Genomic DNA, 19,363 nt, shown 5'->3' with positions numbered 1-19,363 from the left:
TTAAGATTTACTATGTGAGCTTTACAATATATTATCTCATACTACTATTACAGTTCATCCATACATTCGTCTTCTATACAGCTTAACCAGAGCTGATCACAGCTGACTATAGGCAGAAGAAATGGATACCCAGAGGAGGCCCTCAGTCGATCACGGTGCAAATTAGAGAGTCAGACATCAACACTCACCCACAGTTTTACCAATAGGCAATTCAAAATCAACAAATAACCTCAAATGCACCGTGGAAGGATACGAGTACCCCCAGTAAGCACACACATACTGTTACATGTGCAGGGAGAAGTAAGCTCTATAAGAAATGTCTTGTGACTCAAACCGTACGGTTATAGTCCCTAAGCTACTGTTGTAAATGCATTGAAGGACAGCAGGTAAGCTGTACAGAGGATTGCTCGATGCAGAATAACTCAAAAGACAAATTAGAGCAATAAGGGAAGCTAATGCTTGTAAGGGAGACACAGACAAGTGCAGATCTCCTGCCCGATCGATCTATTGTGGCCCAAAACTCATCTCACTGTTTGCTGCAGGGAGCTGTGGGGAGGTACAGTATGATGTAGAGGAGGTTTACCTGAGGATTATGCCTGAAAAGCCTGGAGAAGATAGCTGTCTGGTATCTATAGCCTGTCCATTACTACTTGACTCAGAAACTGTCTTAGTCTTATCTTGCAACAGGCCACAGGAGGCTGCAGAAGAAATTGAAAATAGTGGCAAGAGACCGAGGGCGGACACCACCTGTGGTCCGGTGTACAGACACTATTACTCACGCTGAGGCAGGACAGTACCCAAAATGTGGTTAGATGAGTGGCTATACCATTTGGGGCTTTCATTGTAATTGTGTTACATAATTAGAGCTGACTGTTTGCAGGAGCAATCCACTTTCTGAATCGCTGATGAGCCATTTAGAGCCAACAGCGTCAGCCGTCCCATTAGTATCGTGCTGAGACCATTAGGACTAATATTAGTGAATTACTGTGTATACAGTGTGGAGATAAATACACAGTGCAGGTATTTGTAGTCCTTTCAGTAACTCAGCCAAACTCCTGTGATGGAGAACGGCTGGCTGCTCACCACACTTCATGTCCACTGTGGAAGAGTGACTATAGACATTTTCTGTCTAGTCTTTGGGAGAAAAAGAAACAGGGATGTCTGAAAATGTCAGAAATATCCTCAAGAAAAATAAAAAACACAGCATTATTAACATCTATTAAAGTAGTTCCCCCGGTAGAGGTGTGCAGACAGTCACTCCTGGGAGATATGGTGCAATTTAGAGCAGCATAATTGAAGTAAAGCGGGTGGAGAAAAGGCTATGTCTGGGTCTCATACGGTGTCCCATTAATTTGGAGTGACATTATCCCCAGAAGAGGAAATTAAAAGGCAAACACAATGTGTGTCGCCGGTGGATACATCCGTTTGTATGACCGAGCTCCATGTAAATGAAATTAAAATATGACATCATTGATTCGCTGCTGTTCACTGACTCGTGGCGGTCGCGAGAGGGCGCTTTGCACCACTCGTCACTCATCGACGTCACTCTGACGTACCAGGAAGTAAATTGAACACCACAAACAAAACTGGAAGTGGGTCTTCTCTATCATTAAACTATGCGCTGTGGAAACAACGTATGAGTACGAGTATGAGATGGTTATTCTGTGATAGTTAAAATCATCTCCTTTTAAAAAAAAAAAGGCTGTGAAGAGGCGAATAATCTTCCCCGAGAAAAAGGAACAAGTAAGTCAGGACATCAATGCTTGCATCTGACAGTGTTCGCTCGTTAGCATGCTAGTCTGATTTACCCTGATAGAGCAGTATATTGACGTGCTCTTTTCCACAAAACAAGGATAGAGACTCATAAAAGGTACGGCGCTTCGAAACGTGATCGTGAATGCTGTTAAACCGCGGGGGTCGGTCGGTTTTTTTTTTTTAACATTCGCTTTCACGAGCAGCAACAAAAGACGCTAAAGGAAGTCGGTATCCAGTTAACAAGGGAACCATTTAATCCGAAACACCAGGCAGAAGTTTGTGTCGAGATTGTCTGACACCAAGTCGCTTGTAAAATATGTTTTATTAAATTCAAACTATCTGCTGTTGGTAGACATCTCTAACTGGTAACACTAAAATGTCAGCCTGTAATTAAACACGTATGGCTGGTAAATTCGGCTATGTCTTGATCTACTAAAGTGTAGATAATGGATTTGCAACGTATTGTTGGGTGATTTGCGCAATCTACCCATGGTGCTGCACTTTTAATTTGTGATTGCACTCTGATTGTGCTGTTTGCATAATCTATCAATCTTGCACATTTTGTTTATTTCACATGGATTAAATGTCAGTGCAAGTTGGTGGGTTGAAACATTAGAAAGATTGGAAACATGATTAACAAGTCAAATTATGCAACTTATGACCAACTTTCAATAGAGACGACCTCAACACCCTAATTTTGAGAAAATAATAAAAGAAGAATGAGGCTTTGGTGCAGTGTGTGTGTGTGTGTTTCAAAGGTTGGTCAAGGGAGGGTTTTTTTTCTCAGCTCAATTATTTTTTTTCGAGGAAATGTTGATCATAAAGGCTTATTTTGGACTATTTTGTTAAAAATATGCATTGCTGTAGCTGAATTCAATGTAGCTAATAGAAGAAGGGTTTTAGAGCCAGACCGTCATTGTAGTCGTGAGAATTGCAAGAAAGTATCTTAAAATTTGCCAGTTATCTTAAGTTTAAAACTTCTTAACTTGTTCCAGAAGTACTTTTTGATTTTTTTTAAATCTCTAAATAGCCCATGGATCTATAAAATCTTTATTGTGTTAAAGATAAAATCAAGTCAGACATTAGATGTACATTTATCCCTTGCAGCATGGCGTATCGATGTTGTTCAAGCTTGGTAAAAGTGCTCTTCCTCCAAAATCTTAAAATCATTTCTTCACAGTATTACTCGGATGTACTGTATGCAATAGTCTTGTCGAATGTTGCAATATCAATATGAATTGTGTTAAATGTTAATACTCAAGGCAATGATGTTTATGTTTTTGAGATTTTTTTTTTTTTTTTTTTTTTTTTACTCTTCTGGTAGTTGTGTGTGATTAACATTCAGTTCAAAGTCTGCTTGTTTGTAGAGTGATGATCATTTTCTCATTCTAAAGTAGATTCAGCTGTAGTTTAGCAACAGATTCCCAATCAAAGCAGCAGGTTTGATTCCTCTGTCTTTGCCTGACTCGGGCTTTTCAGAGTTCAGCGGTGCGATGTCTTCCGGTTGCCCCCCCCAGTCTCCCGCTGTGGCGAAGTCTGAGGTAGCAGTGGAAGGAGAATGCCCGCTGCTGGCTGCCACCTTCGCTTACTGGGACAACATACTCGGCCCGCGAGTGCGTCACATCTGGGTGCCCAAGGGCGACCAGTCGATGTTCCTCAGTGATGGAGAAGTCACCTTCTTGGCAAACCACACCCTGAACGGGGAGATTCTGCGCAGTGCCGAGTGCGGCGCCGTGGACGTGAAGTTCTTCGTCCTGGCCGAAAAAGGCGTCATCATTGTATCTCTGATCTTTGACGGCGAGCTGAAGGGAGACAAGAACACATGTGCCTTGTCAATTATACTACCTCAGACAGAGCTGGCCTTCTACTTGCCCCTGCACACCATCTGCGTGGAGAGGCTGAAGCACATTATCCGCAAGGGACGCATTTGGATGCAGAAGGTACCTTGCTATTCGCACTCATCCCCTGACCTCTCACTCCCTGACTTCATATTCACACAGGAGCAGGCAAATACACCCCCCCCCCCCCCCCCCCCCCACCACACACACACACACACACACACACACATGCACACACACGCACCCATAAAGCCTTCTTTGAAACCTGATTGTGCCCTAGTTCTTGATTTTAAAAGGATATTAAGTGATCTATCACATTTGTTTTGCCCATTTGGGATTGCGGCAGCATTAGCAGAATAATAAAGTTGCCATTCCCGAGCACAGAGGAGTAAGTCGACTAATTAGGTCTGAGGTCTCCGACAGAGAAAGCTGGTGAGCAGGTAATAACTGGAACAGAGCAGAATAACATGACGCACGACTCCTAATGAAAAACAGTATCGCCACAGCAAATACCACCGCAGAAGAACAAGGATGTTTATAATTGTTTTGTTTTCTGAATCACATCCCTTTTTTTTCCCCACTTTGAAATGGCAAAATATAGGTTTTATTTAGCCCAACGCGCTTGCGGTGTTTGTGTTTGACACACTGCGTGGGAGACTCATGCTGTAGCTACATGTGAGATTCTTGATTTCTAGAACTGATATTAATCATCCAGCATTGACAATTCTCAAGGCTCCGTTGTCCTCATAATGCTATATTTTCTCAACCTCAGAAGTAAATCCTGCTTTAAAGGGGACATAATGTGGTTCTCTAGACACCAGGGGTGTGGAACTAATCTTGAGTTCAAGAGTATTTCTGTCCATCATTACTCATCTTTTCTCTAATGTTGCCCATTGGCTAACTTGAGGTTGAGTAATATTGAGCTCTTTGTTTTTATTTGGTGATCAGTTTCTGTATGACAGTGCCTTAAAGCCTCTGGTTCTACATTTCGCTCTGACTCTGGGTCAGACATACACCGTCATTTCTTGTGCCACAGGCATGTCTTTTCATGGAAACGAGCTGGTTGCCATGTAGACGGTGACACTTTCCTCGCATCAGGAGTTGAAGCCAACAGTCGCAAGCCTCCATTGAAGCAGACATGCCCTCAAATGAGTCAAGCTTAAAGTGAGCCTGTTATGTCAGGTGGAAAATGATGCTGTGACCTGGAGCATGGCTGTAACATCTCATCTGGACTGCAGTAGCTGTGTGTGGGGTGGGGCAAAAAAAAAAGGAGAATTCCAGCATTGATCCCCTCACATTGTTTCATTATGCTGTATTTTTTGTGTTCTGAATGGAATATTAAGCACAAACTTGGTGCTGGCGCAGGTCACCCAAAAGGATGGAAGAGCTTGTATTTGTGAAGATTAGAAAGTCAGTTGTGTGTTTATCAGTTTTTGTGTGAACACAGTGTATTCCAGGTAAAGTAGCGCCTGAGAAAATGAGGCTGGTGTCAAATTACACACTCAATTCAGTATGTTGGCAGACTCATCATTTGAAAAAAATATCTTCTTCACAGTTTTAAACCAGGAGAACGTGAGACAGAGCTGAAACACACAGCTTTTATCAGGCAAATGATGACTTGGGCAGCTTTGAAAGAATTTTTCATCTGTTAGTAATAAAGAACCATTAAGCAGTACACGGATACATCAGAATCTCCTCATTGGTCTCCTCACCTCCATCACCTTGCTTAAAGTGTATCTGTTATTTTTCCCTCCAGGGAAACAATATCATCTCAATACTGAGCGTGGAGATCGTCCTCATCATGAAGCTGCTGGCCTCGATGAAGACTCACAGCGTGCCTGAAGATGTAGATGTAAGCAAACGCACAAACAACACCGCAAATAGGTTTTGTTCCATGTGACAGCGGCGGATCGGAAAGGAAATGAAAAGGAGGAACATCAGTTGTGTTTTTGTGAATACCAGCAGCGGCGCAGTGAAAGATACTGTCATTCACTATTACAAAAAGTTCCTGTTTGTCTTTGTTATCATTTCCATTCCTGATCCAACGGCCTTCAGACATGGCAGAATGAAAACAGAGTGGATTACGTGTCGTCTCAGCATCACATTAGCTGGATCCGAAAGAATTTTTCAATTACAGCTTACATATAAACTTCATTTCGTCTACTGTTTTGAAAATTTCATCTTTGGTCTGTTTCCAAGAGGTTTTTACAGAGGCAGGTTCTGTCTGTGCCTAGATTACCACCCAGTGTGATTCAACACATTTGTTTCCTTCTAATATGCAAATGCAGAAACACAAAGCTGCTCCACAGAATCTTTCATTGTCATTTCTATTATTTGCACCCTTTTTTCATCGGAGAATGTGCCCGTCAGCACTTTTACTCTTTTGTTTTAAACCACTTTTCTAAACTTCCTCATTTATTCCCCCCCCTGCTGTGCAGATAAAAGACACGGTGCTAAATGACGACGACATCGGGGACAGCTGCCACGGGGACTTCCTCCACACGTAAGTAAGCAACCCGCACATAGTCGAACGGAGACAGATGACGAACAGCGCCCGTTTAACACCCATCAACCTTCAAACGATGATTAATAGCTCTCGACGTAGCCAAAGTTTTCTCCAGAGCAAGAACGACGGGTCGATCGCCTGTAAGCATCGAGTGTCAGGAAGGTCCGGCATCACTATCATCTTAGCATCATCGGAATTTTTGATAAAGAATGTAAATGCTGTATGTTATTTCAGTGGATGGGACATTTATTCTGTTCATGACCAATGAACAGATTAATTGTTTATATTTTATGTCCATATACATCTTTAAACTAATCCTACATTTAGGTTTTGAAATGCCCAATGAAGCATTTTGTTTTTCATTGATTACTGCTGCAGTTTATATTTCTAATTACCATGAAAACTGTGTTTGATTGCAGCGCTTTGAAAAAACCCAGTAAATGATGTCTTGCATCAGCCAACGATTAATCAGTTCCCCGAAGGCTGTATACAGCATGTGTTTGTTCTGGCTCAGGGAGGAGGCCGGTCGCCATAAATTATTCTCTTCTGTGAGAACGAAGTCTGCACTGTGGTCAGATTTTTATTTTTACCAGAGTTGTGAGACAACCGTGGCTGACAGCAATCACCTGTCTGTAAAATAAGTCAACGTTTTGCTGCCCTGACCAGAAGAGCCTTCTCCGATGTGGGGCTTTATGATATTTATTTACATTGATCTGGCACTTTCTGAATTATTTTTGCTCTCACTTTTGATTTATTAAGATTAATGCTGAATTGATTTTTGTAAATCATTCAGAAATAAACAGTAAACAGAAGTAAACATCTAATTTGTATATGTCTATCATTGATACAGTATATTGGGCGTATTTCCTTTATAGCCGGACCGGTGTAAAAAGATTCATGCACATGATGAATATTTTGAGAAGCAAAATATAAGACAATGTTACACACATTTTCTAGCTTGAAAAGTCTCTACATTAGGGTAATTTCTCCTCATAAATATCTGTAAAACTAATATTGATTCACACTGTCTGATTAAATCATGAATGACATGTTAAATAAAAACCCAACCTTACATATGATTTATTTAAAGCAGTGGCATGTGGTTGAAAACCTAGGCTAATTTTGTGCAATAATTTTATCATACTTTATGTATAACATTTTAAAGTTAAATGCATCAATCAAATGAATTGACTGGAGGAGAAATACATAAAAACAACATACAAGCAGCAGCATCTCTGTATATGATTGAAGTATTAAAAAAAAAACAAAAAAAAACATGTGCACTGCATTGATTTAACCTGAGGTTTGCTGTGAATGCTCTGTTTGGATCAGGTTTCCAATGTTTGTACAGCATTGGTTGACAAGATAATGTAGCTCGTGTCAAATTATGGGCACTCACTGCCTGGCATTGGCAAGCTTATAAAGCTGCACAAATGAATGGAATAAAGGTTTTTTTTAATTTTTTTCAAATATATCCTGAAAGTCACTGGAGTGGTAGTAGGCGGGGGTAAAAAAAAGGAGTCAAATTAGAAACTTAAGGATCACAGAGCTGCCGTCACCTTCACTGTAAAGCCTCAGAAATGCTTCTCAGACACGGCTCCTCCGTCTCAGTCGTGCTTCTTAAAAGCAGTCAGTAGTAATCAGAGCAGCGCTAATGAAGCTAATCAGCTCTAATTTGCATGTCCTCCTCTGTGTGGTTCAGGGCGATCAGCTCTCATCTGCAGACGTGCGGCTGTTCAGTAGTGATCGGAAGCAACCCAGAGAAAGTAAATAAGGTGAGTCCACAGACACATCTGTAGTATACACGTACACGAGTCGAAAATTATACATTAGGAGTGTGGTCGAGCTGTTTGGGTTTAATGAGCCCCGCTTGCGCATTAGTTTTATTTTTCAGAGTCAGTCTGATCTTGGCAGCACAGTCGCAGAAGAAATATGGAAAAAAAAATAAATAAAAATGAAGCTAGTTGGGCTCCATACCTGAGGTAAAAACTCCATAAGCTGAGATCTACAGCATGAAAAGGCTGCAGTTTTTCTCGGTGAATATCAAATGCACACACAGCATTAATTTGGAGTTTCATTGGCTGGAGGCCTGAATTGAGCACCAATTAAATGAAGAGATTTTTGTACTTAACAACTCGCCCTGAGCTCAGTGTCACATTAAGGACTTTAACCAACATGCGGCTTCTTTGGTAAGTTTAGTGCTGAGATGCTGCTTGTTAAATCAACTTTCTGCTGACAGTGTGGATGAACCCCAACCCCTGAAATGAAGTCTCAAAACAACCTCATTATCTACATTTGCACAGGCATTTACAGCACTGATAGGAGTTTAGAGGATTTTTTGGTAGGAAACAAAGCCTGACTAATTGTCGCCAAGCGGCTGATGGATGAAACGGGGGGTTTTCTTGCAGATTGTGCGAACTCTGTGCCTCTTCCTGACTCCAGCTGAGAGGAAGTGCTCCCGCCTGTGCAGGGCCGACTCCTCCTTCAAATACGACACCGGCCTGTTCGTCCAGGGTCTGCTCAAGGTAACCACCGGCTACTCATACCAGAGTCAAAGAACCTGCTTTTTGTTGTATTTTGTTTGCCTTTTTCATGTTTCCAGTGACCTGATTTCTTTTTCAGACAAAGATATTTTGTTTGCAAGATTGTTTTCAATCTGTGTCGAATTCAGATCTATTTAAGTACCCATATGTTCTCCTAACAGCTACGCCAGAGATAGGAAACTGCCACAAAGATGGAACTCTGTCTTCCAGAAGGCCTATTCGCAGTGAAATGCCACCACCATAAAGAGTTATTTGTTCATTTTGGCCATCAGTGATTTACTAGTTCTACGTCTGTGAAGATTGAAGTAGAGGCAGTGAAGCCGGATGAGTTCAAGTACCTGGAGTCAACAATCCCGATCGATACAGTGCTAAAAAAAAAAAAGGTGAAGAAGAGAGTGTAAGCAGGATGGAGTGGGTGGACTGATATGTGACAGAAAGACAGCAGTTGGTGTTTAAAAAAAAAAAAGGCAGTTCTGAGACTTGCGATGACAGTTTGGAGACAGCGGCACTCCAGAAGCCGAGCTGGAGGTCGCAGGAGTGAAGTAATGAAGACTTTCATTGGGAATGACTAGGATGGATTAAAAGGATTAAAAACGAACAGACCAGAGGCGTAAGGTTGAGCAGTTCAGAGATAACGCTAGAGAAGCCAGGTTGTGATGACTGGAGGACCTGCTGAGGAGGCACAGTGAATATAATGAGACAAAGGATGTTGGAGATGTGGTTGTCAAGCAGGAGGAGAAGAGTAAGACTTCAGTGCAGATTCGTGGACACAGTGAAGATTAAGATGCTTTGTGGAACAGGAGATAATCGAGTGAGATGGAGGTGGATGACCCCTGAAGAGAGAAGAAAGAAAGACGCTATAAACGTCTTTATATCTGTAAATTTAATTTGGTGTATTCAAGATTTTCAATGTCAATGTGTTGGCAAAGCAACAACCTCAATGTCACAACAACATCTCAGCTCACCTCAAAGAATATTACACCGAAACAGTTCTCCACCTGCTGCAGCTGCACTCCAGCGAGTTAATGCTTGTTTTTGAGTCATGACCTCTCTCATACGCTCGCATGGTTTGTCATACTTGAGTTCGACTTGAATTATTGAAACAGTGTTTAACCAGATTAATTCATCTGGAGAGAGAAACCGATCATAAAGGGAAGTCCAGTAAGACAGTATGTTTCTAAGTTTGATAACTTAATGAATTAATTCACCACAAAGTTAATCAAGAGAAACGTTTTCACAGCTGTCTGAGTTGCTGGGTTTTTCTCATTTGTGTCTATTTCTGGGAAAGATAGAGAATATTGTGAATATAATTACACAGTAACATCAGCTTGAAAATCTATAAAGGGTTTATCTTAGCAGTTAAATAGTAGTTCCTTGTTATGTTGGAGTGTTTGACTCTAAAAAGGCTCCGTTGCTGCTGAATAGGCCCGAGGTCATGCAACTGTAGAGAAAAATCAATCCAGCGGGTTAAATACATCTCTGAAGAACAACTTGCTGCTGCTTCCTGATCCGAATGAAGGCCAGTCAGTACAGACGTAATGGGAGCAAAGCTCCGCCACACCTTCACAGCATTCCGCTGTTACTCTATGACCTTCTGCCTAACAATGCGTTTTGCCTTTTTTCGCTGGCAAAACAGCTCTGACTCATTAAGGTATGGGTCTGTTTTTCAGCACATCCCACAGATACTCGTTTTTGACTAAAATATGTGAAATATGAAGGCCATGTCAACACCTCAAATAAGATTTGTTCCAAAAATGATTCCTTAACATACTGTTGAACCATAAAAAAGTGTTGCAACATTTCTACCTTAAAGTGGATTTGGTTTGGAAATATTCGAGTAGTAATTGACTTTGAATGGCTTTCCTCCATCGCTTCATCATTTTTTAAAGCCGTCTCTCTGGACACAAGACAACAGACCGGGGCCACGTGTTGCTTGTAAGCTGGCAGTTCACTATATGTTGTGTGTCTGTGAGCTGATTGACTTGAACAAGCCTCTGATGAGTCCATCGAATGCTCTGGAGTATGATGTGATCGCCGGTTCAGTGATCCAACTGGAAAGTCTGATCTTTGCACAAAGCAGGTGAAATGATAGATGTCGCTCATTAGCTCCAGTGTAATTGCTGACTTAAAATGTGCAACATCCATTTTCTGTTAGAACTTTGTTCCTTTTTTTTTTTAAGTTTCTGGATCTTCAAAGTTTGTGGCATTTCCCAACTTTACATGAAACATCAGACTTTTTGATGTGGTCTCAGATTCCTCTGTCCTCACTGTTGTTTCTCGGTACAAATGCTCCAGAGAGCATACAAAGACGGGCTGCATTTCCCCGTTCACTTTGGAACTTTTAGATTCAGAGCGGTGCATATAAACACGAGACATCAATCGGAGTTTGGAGATGAAGATCACAGACTTCAAACCCCTTTTTTGTTCACTGGCCTTCTGTAGTCGCAGCCTTCAGTACCTCAAGAGTGTGTGCGACGTGCTGATTATGAGAAGTTCTGCTCCGGGTGCATGTGACTCGGGAGGCACATTGCGGTCAAGTATAGAAGCGAGTTTTCTTTGCGAGGCAGATGGCTCATTTTGACAACAGGAACAGACTGAAAACAACATGAATATCAGCGGGAAGCTTGTTGGTTCAGTTGAAGAGGTCAGTGTGGCACATGCTGGCTCGCTGAGGCTCTGCTTATAGATATTTGCATCACATATGACAAGATTAGCTCCACTAAACCAGATTCCACTGACCCAGGGAGAGAAATAAGGTTTCGCACGGACACATCATCGGCGTCCCTGCTTCCGCCCTCTTTCCCAGGACTCCATGGGCAGCTTCGCCCTGCCGTTCCGCCAAGTGCTCTACTCCCCCTACCCCACCACACACATCGACGTGGACATCAACACGGTCCAGCAGATGCCGCCCTGCCACGAGCACACGTTCAACCAGCGGCGCTACATGCGGTCGGAGCTGAACGCGCTGTGGAAAACGGACAGCGAGGAGGACATCCCGCCGGAGACGGTCATTCACACAGACGAGACAACACTGGACCTGTAAGCCACGCTCAGATCCGTCGTGTCTTTGAGTAATGACTTCTGGCTTTTGATTAAAAAAAAAATCTCACACTTAATAACCCAAAACACTCTCTTTTTCTTTAGGAATTTATTTCAAGATGTCCCACATAAAGACACTCTGGTGAAGTCATTTATTGATGAGGTGAGAAGAATATGCCAACGCTTCAGATGGAATATTTTTTTCTGCAACTTCCATCAAGAAGCAAGAAACTGTTCTTATTATCTTTCTGTTTTTATTTGCTCCCACTTTATGATGGAATGACTGCAACCCATATGAGATGCCACTCTATTAATATCTCATTAATATCAGAAATAATTTGTGTCTTTTTGATCACATTTTGGCAGTCACTCAGTTGTTAGACTGGGAAATGTATCGTGTTTAAAATTAGTTTGTAGCAGTTTTGTGGGAGGTGCATATCTCTAATTGTCATAATTTTAATTTATGGCCGTCTTAGTGTGCTTACAACAGAAATGGATGGCCTTTTAGTTACTTGTGAGTCATTACAGACATTTTTGCAACTTAAAATATTATTGGATTCCTAAGTTGAGGTATTTCTGAAGCTGGAGTATTTCATGTTTGGAATTTATGATTTTGGTTGGGTTTATTCCAAAAGAATTCTCCAATGAAAGTCACCTATACACACTACATCAAAACCTGCTAACGCTTTCATTCATTTATTCCACCAGATGCCCACCAGTCTTTTCATACTTCCATCCCCCTGAGCTCTTTATTCATCTGTCCCCCACTCATCCATCCATCCATTCTTTTATCCTACTAACTTATCCACCCAGTGAACATCCATCAATCTATTGTCCATTCGTCCCACTCTTCTGACCCATTATCCATCCATCCATCCGTCCATTCATACCATTCGATCCAAAACTAACCATCTGTCTGTCACTGCCACCATCCATTTATCCACCGGAGCACCTGCTGAGCCATTCTTATCACACAGCCATCCGTTCAACTCACGAACCCATCAAACTGCAGACTGTCGACCGATCCATTTACTCCATCTATCAATCTCTTTTTGCCCACCTTCGATATCATCTTTTCTGTCCATACCACTGATATAATCATCCACTCTCATCCATCCTAGAAGTACGAGCAGTTTAAGATGTGAGAGCAGCCAAATCTGACTGAAGTCTTATCTATTACCATGGCAACCTTTCCCCTGGCTGGCCACACACACACACACACACACGCACACGTAGGTGATGGTCATTGAGTTCATTACCAGCTTCGTTCTGCACGCTGTGTGCTGTTTGTGTCTCACATCGCTGCATGTGGTTTCACATTTGAACTTCAAGCAGCAGATAAAATGACAGCAGAAGCTGATGTTTGACGCAGTGTATCCAGGAAAGCCCCTTTCCAGGTCTGTCTGTGTGGGTTTTCCACTTGGATTTCATTCTTGGTTTGCTTGGTAATGTGTTGTAACAGAGAGCCAGTTGGGACTTGTTTTTATCATAATTAAAGCAAACTTGATTTTTTTTTTTCATTTTTTTCTTTTTTTTTTGACAGCGCTGTGTAAGGTTCTCAAGGCGGAACAAGTCAATTTCTTGTCATATTTAGTTTGAGGTACCTTGCTGCTGAACACTGGCTGAGATTTGTTTCTGGCTCCGCAGCAAATACTTCAAATACTTGTTCCCATGTGACTGAAGTAATCTCCAGAGGCCACAGACAGGGAACATTAGAATTTATTCCCCAGGTGCGACCCGCTGTTGGTTTCCATGAAACAAGTCTCAGAGTTGAGGTTGCAAGTTTTCCTCACAACAGCAACAAGCAGTGTGTGTGTGTGTGTGTGTGGTTTTTTTTTTTCTTTTCCTCAAGGTTAGCACAAAGGAGGAATGGGGGGGGGGTGTATTATTCCTCCTCTCCCCCACTCCCACTTCTTTCCCCCTCAGTAAAGCCACAGCCCAGACTACTAATTGACATCCTGTGTCTTACCCAGGTGTTCATGCTGAAGCCGGGCCTGTCCCTGCGGAGCACCTATCTGGCCCAGTTCCTGCTGCTGCTCCACAGGAAGGCCCTCACGCTGCTCAAGTACATCGAGGACGAAACGTAAGGGCTGTTACTAATAACACTTTAATCCAAGTAACTGAGGGACTAACGCGTGGCTGCGGGCCACTACAGCCGAACGGTACGGGTTGTTAATTGACTTGTTTTCTGTGGTTGTGTTTACCGTGACGGTACGCCATCGCGGCTGACCTCGATTTGATCCCCACGTCGCCCTACAGCCCGCCTTCCCAGTGGAGACAAACAGAGGCCCTCTGGAAACCTGGTAGTTAAATAGCTGTACCAATGTTTTCTGCATCTCTGTGTGTTTACTGTGGAGGGATGGAGAGAGAACAGCAAGCGCAGAAGGACTACATGACTATAAAACTGTGACAATTTTGAAGGATTCAACAGTTTTCTGAAAGAAATTAAACACTAAAAAACTTCAGTTATTAGTCCTGATGCATCAACATCCTCATTGAAGCCACAGAGGATCACAGTTATTTTATTTTAGGTACAAAATACAAAGACGTAATCGTAGTAGATTTAACAATTTCAGTTCAGTTCATTCATCTGTACACTTTGCTTCAGCTTAAGGCTCTGAGGTGCTGCAGCCAATCCCAGCGGGCTAATTAAACTCAAGCGTGTCTTTGGACTAGTGGGAGGAAATGGGCGTAACCCAAGAAAACCCCACACACCAGGAGAACATGTCAACGCCAAAAAGACCACAGTCTGACATGCTCACCTACGGATATCAAAAGAAAAACCTCCCTACGTTTCTAAAGAATTTCACTATCACTAAATAAATTCCTTCGTACATCACTGTGATTAATATTCATAATTTTATGATGTTGTTGGGACGCGTCGCTAATCGATAGAGAGGTTAGAACGAGGAAGTGCGGGGTGAGTATATACCCATATGGAGCAATCTAAAGGAAGTGGAGCATCCCTTCCCCTGCCATCGTAAATTGAGTCGCACAGAAATAGGGACAGCCGGGATTCAGCTCACTGCAAATGCCTAAATCAAGATGAAGGGAGGCGCGTCAAGGAACAGCCAGAGTGGAACGCAAGGAGGCGAGGGGACCGGGCACGGTAACTTTTTACAGGAGGAGGAGAGCAAAGAATGGAGGCACCAGGAAACTAAACTCCTGATCAGATGAGTCATCCTTCACACTGGTCTGAACAGGCACACGAGTATGACTGGGAGGCTTTTCTCAACGGATCCATAAGACCGAGAACTCATTTTAGTGACCTGCAGGATCTGTCCACAGTAATACAGAGGCTGCTACAGTAGGTTTACCTGATCAATATACAGATTATTCAGCTTATTGCTGGTGTTCAGTGAAAACATCTTAAATTATTACATTGTAAGATTTTTTTTTTTTTTTTTACATCTTCCATTTGTATTTAAATCTTCTATGATGTTCCGACAGGTTTTTTTTTTTTTTTGTCTTCAACTGTAAGACTAATGTAGTTTATGTAGTTGCAACACTGTCATCAGCAATCTGTTTTCATGATCTCACTGTTTGGTGCCATGTCATGCTGCCGCTTGGGGAAAAAGAAAAACAGAAGCAATCTGTTTTCTGCAATTGTAAAACAACATTCTCAAAGATGAGTCAGAACCTCTCATCATGTGTTGAAAACAAGGTTTGAATTCCAAGACCCCCTTTCACTTGATGATCGTACAGATTGTTGGGAGCGCTCGCTCTGTTTTCCACCTCAGCGTTCGCGCCCATCGGTGGAAAATATCAGGGAACTACTTCAAAGATGGTTCAAGGATTTCTTTTGGTGAAAGATGACATTCCTCTTGATTGTAACTCTGCCAAGTGTGATTTGACAATTCTTCAAATCATGTTAATATATATTTCTCATTTGACGGATAAAAGCCAAAACATCTGAAAATATAGACGAGGTCACCGATTCTCCTGATAGCTCCTCATTCTAAACACTTTAACACCTTCCCCTTTCAAATCAGTGTAAACAACCAGCATAAAAAATTTTTTTGTTTGTTCATGAACATTTATTTATTTATCAAGCCACAAAAAAGCAATTCCGGTCTTGTTCAGGAGAGGCATGTTTTTGTCAAGAAGAAATCCATTTGATTTGTGCATTTTTGGAGGAAGAAGCTCTTTGAATTCCTTTTCAAGATAATGAATCCTTTATCCTGTAATGGCAGCTCCCCCCATGTACTCGGAAAGTAAATATATATATATGTCACACAGACTTCCTTGATCCCTCCAGCTCACCTCAAGACCAGAAATAGTGTTTGCTTCGTCATCATCGTTATCTAAACCACGTGTGTGCTGTTTTATCCTTGGCAAGAAACGCTTGTATATCTACAGCCGTTTGGCAGAAAAGGGAGTAAGATGGCCTTCGGTGGCCTCACATGACGTTTTACAATAATGTGTTTCTAATCCAGGCAACACGTGTCTCTGTTTTTTTTCCCTCCATCTCCCAGATCTATTGAATTACTCCAAATGGGTTCAGTTCCCTGAAAGAAAACAAAATAGACAGTTGTGCTTCCAATCACACTTTGCTCCCAGCGGGTTCTAGTTTTCTGGCTCAGCTCCAGGAAACTTTGTCCTCGGCTCCCTTCAATTCATCGGAGGGCTCTGCAATCCACCGTGTCTCAGTTGAAACTTGTCATGCCGCCCTCCCCCGTGGTGACCCCGGTCATCGCTCCATCTGGGCTCGACTCATCTCCGTCTGTGCCCAGCAGCGGCGAACCGACCTTCCCGCCACTCGTCACTTCGACAAATCATTCCTCTGATTGTTTGCCTGTTCTCCCGTCAGAAATAATCCCAATCCCGCCGCCGAGCGACGGCCCCGACGTATCTCACTCCGGAGACGTCTGTAACTGGACGAGCAAAAGCCATTATTCGTGAACGCGTGCGAAAGCATAAAAGCCGTCTTGTTTACGGTGCCGCCGACAGGCAGAGGTCAAAGGGCGCGCTATTTTACAGGTGCCTCGACAAGATTGTTTATGCTCAGTTGCCGTCCCCCAGCAGCATACATAATTCATGGTGGCGCCGTGCTCCTGTGCACAGCTGCAACCAGGCGAAATGCTAATAACACAGGTGCTCTGACCCGGAGGTTTCGAGGCTGTTATTGGTTGCGGGCGTAACCCGACGTGTCCGTTTCTCTGTCCGTGTCTTTGACAGGCAAAAAGGGAAGAAGCCGTTCAAATCGCTGCGCAGCTTGAAGACGGACCTGGATCTGAGGGACGAGGGGGACCTGAACATCGTCATGGCCTTCGCCGAGAAGCTGAGGGCGGGGCTCCACTCCTTCGTGTTCGGGAAGCCGTTCTACACCAGCATGCAGGAGCGGGACGCGCTCATGAGTTTCTGAACGGCCGCACGCTCCGTACTGTTGTTTTTAATATAAAGGTCTGGCTGCCAACGCAAGTGTTTCTCTACCCTTTGCTGAAATTGACAGAACTGTTTGTCTTCCTGGTGCGTCTTGACGTGAAGTGTGATTTCAAAGCATGGGTTTCACTGCTGTTATGAGCCATTCGAGTTCAGCATTTGATATATCATCTCGGTCATCTGTAAGCCTCGTGTGAGTATAATGTTTTTCGAAGACTGATTCTCGGCTGGATAAATTATTCATGTATTCTTTGCCTTCTGTTAATAGAGGATCTGTATTAATTCATGGTGTTAAAATTGGCTGAGGTCCCCACCAGGACATCCGTGATATAATTTAAAAAGGTATTTATTAATCCCCGACTTGTTGGTGTCTGTGCTGCCAGATTCATACAACCACCTCGGCTGGACCTCTGCACCTTTTGAACTTTGAATTTCAGTTCAGTTAATGAAGGCGTTTGCCGAATGTGGCCAAAAGGTTGTGAGTAATCATTGAGGAGACAAAACCACTGTAAATGAAATTTCCTGACGGAGCAGATCCGTGTGCGGCGCTGACAGAGTGCCATCATTAAATCCATTTACCCAGTTGTGTGTAAAATGGATTTTGTTCCTCCTCCCTCAGCAACAGCCAAGTTATTTGCAGGAAGGATTACCCGGCTTTACAGCAAACATAAATTTGCAGCAGTCTTAAAGCCAACCAATCTTATTTATGTGTCATTGTAATATGGTGACATTTGTGTTATATTTACGGTCTTGAATGCTTTTTTTTTGCACTTTGAGATACGCCCATGCTGATTACAGATATTCTCTGCTGCATTTTCACTACATGGATCATCTGTTTTTTTTGGGGTTTTTTTTTTTTCTTGATTGTACCTCAGCTTGTGCAGACAACTCAGTGAATAATAAATGACAAATCTCTCATCTTTTATGACGTCTTCAACTCCTTCAAACTTGATCAAAGTCATCTGCATAGGAATGAATAGTTAAGCAGTTCTCTGATGAGGTGTGTGTGCTTACTATAAATTTTCCCTGAACTTGCTTTATTTGCCTTCACTCTAAACTCACAAGATCACCGTTTTTGGGTCAAGTCTTTCAATTCTGTAAAATTACTGAGTGCATTGTTGTGAAAAATTTATCCTGGAATAAGAATTCTGAGAGAAAATGTCTTTTCTGGTAATTTATTGAAGCTCCAGGGCACTGTCCCACACAAGACCGTGGGGTATTTAAGCACGAAGGTGGGGGCTGTTTCACCCCAAACACAAACAGATGCTTCCTGTCAACCATCAATGCATATGCATACACATTATTTTCAGACAGGCGTGTCTAGTTTCGGTCTGCTGTCATGATTCTTAGAACCTCTTAAGGCTGTCGATATGTGTGCACAGAGGTGAGATGAAAATGCTCGTGCAGCATTTTAAAAGTTTCCATACATGTATTCAAGTCACTTGGAATTTTCCTCATTTTGAAACAGTAGTTTAAAAAAACAAAAAAAGTTTTCATGCTTAGTTTCAGAATCTTCCGGAATCCAAAAGTCTAAATTACGCAGGTTATAAATGCCAATGGTAATTAAATTTTCTAATTTAACACTGGCCATTGTGAGTACAAAGGCGATATTCCAGTTCTTAATTTTAGATGTGCTTTGTGTGGAGATCCAGCCTTCCTCCCTTCCCTCTGAGAATGAGGTTATCACCATGTTATGATAGCAGGTTTGTCAAGTAAGAAAAAAAAGATACAGAATCTTTTCTGCAGAGGAAACGAAACTGCTTGTGCACAAAGTAACAGATTTTTATGGATACAGCATTTTTTTTCAACGGAAGCGGTTTCAACAGACTTCACGTGATCAGTCACGTTCGCCCATTCACACCATCTTTCAGATAATTGGGAGCAACTTGGAGTTCAGTGTGCTGCTCAAGGATGCATGAATGGGGTAAAATAAAGGATCTAACCATCATTCATGAGTTTGGAAAAATGACACACAGCCAGGGTAGAAATATTCATCCCAGTTCAAAGCTGTGGTGGATTTAAGAACTGAGGACAGCTGCTTAGTAATGTCCAAACCTTCCTTTAATATATTATCAGCTCCATCCGGTAACATAAATAATGTCAATACCTTTGTGCCAAATCAATCACTTCATCCATCCTGCCGGCACTGGGCTCAGCAGTACTCCGCTGGATTGGACCTCTTTGTACTGCTGAGCTACATTTGCATTTGGAAAGAGATTTGAAGATTTTTAGTTTCCACATGTCAACATGCCTGCATTAAATTAAAAATGAAAGAAATATAGTCCTCTGTGAGATATAGA

General features: G+C 42.3%; 1 protein-coding gene across 1 annotated transcript; it reads left to right on the top strand.

Moving 5' to 3' along the window:
• The first annotated feature begins 1,567 nt into the window (after positions 1–1,567).
• c9orf72 (C9orf72-SMCR8 complex subunit) lies at positions 1,568–17,981 on the top strand. The gene is made up of 10 exons (XM_030116479.1): positions 1,568–1,743; positions 3,235–3,695; positions 5,350–5,445; positions 6,032–6,096; positions 7,802–7,874; positions 8,508–8,624; positions 11,449–11,681; positions 11,787–11,844; positions 13,655–13,764; positions 16,860–17,981. The coding sequence occupies exons 2-10, from the start codon at positions 3,249–3,251 to the stop codon at positions 17,044–17,046; spliced, it is 1,386 nt and encodes a 461-aa protein (XP_029972339.1). The 5' UTR covers positions 1,568–1,743; positions 3,235–3,248; the 3' UTR covers positions 17,047–17,981.
• Positions 17,982–19,363: the final 1,382 nt, after the last annotated feature.

This window comes from Salarias fasciatus, chromosome 19 (assembly GCF_902148845.1).
Source record: "Salarias fasciatus chromosome 19, fSalaFa1.1, whole genome shotgun sequence".
NCBI classification, from domain to species: domain Eukaryota; kingdom Metazoa; phylum Chordata; class Actinopteri; order Blenniiformes; family Blenniidae; genus Salarias; species Salarias fasciatus.
Note: the sequence above shows the minus strand (reverse complement) of the source record. Positions and strands in the feature narration are given on the sequence as shown.

Bases quoted from the DNA above. Each gene is read 5' to 3' on its own strand.
- c9orf72 (XM_030116479.1), top strand. From the start codon at position 3,249: ATGTCTTCCGGTTGCCCCCCCCAGTCTCCCGCTGTGGCGAAGTCTGAG. The intron at 8,625-11,448 runs GTAACCACCGGC...CCTCTTTCCCAG, and splicing joins TCGTCCAGGGTCTGCTCAAG to GACTCCATGGGCAGCTTCGC. The intron at 11,682-11,786 runs GTAAGCCACGCT...CTTTTTCTTTAG, and splicing joins GACGAGACAACACTGGACCT to GAATTTATTTCAAGATGTCC.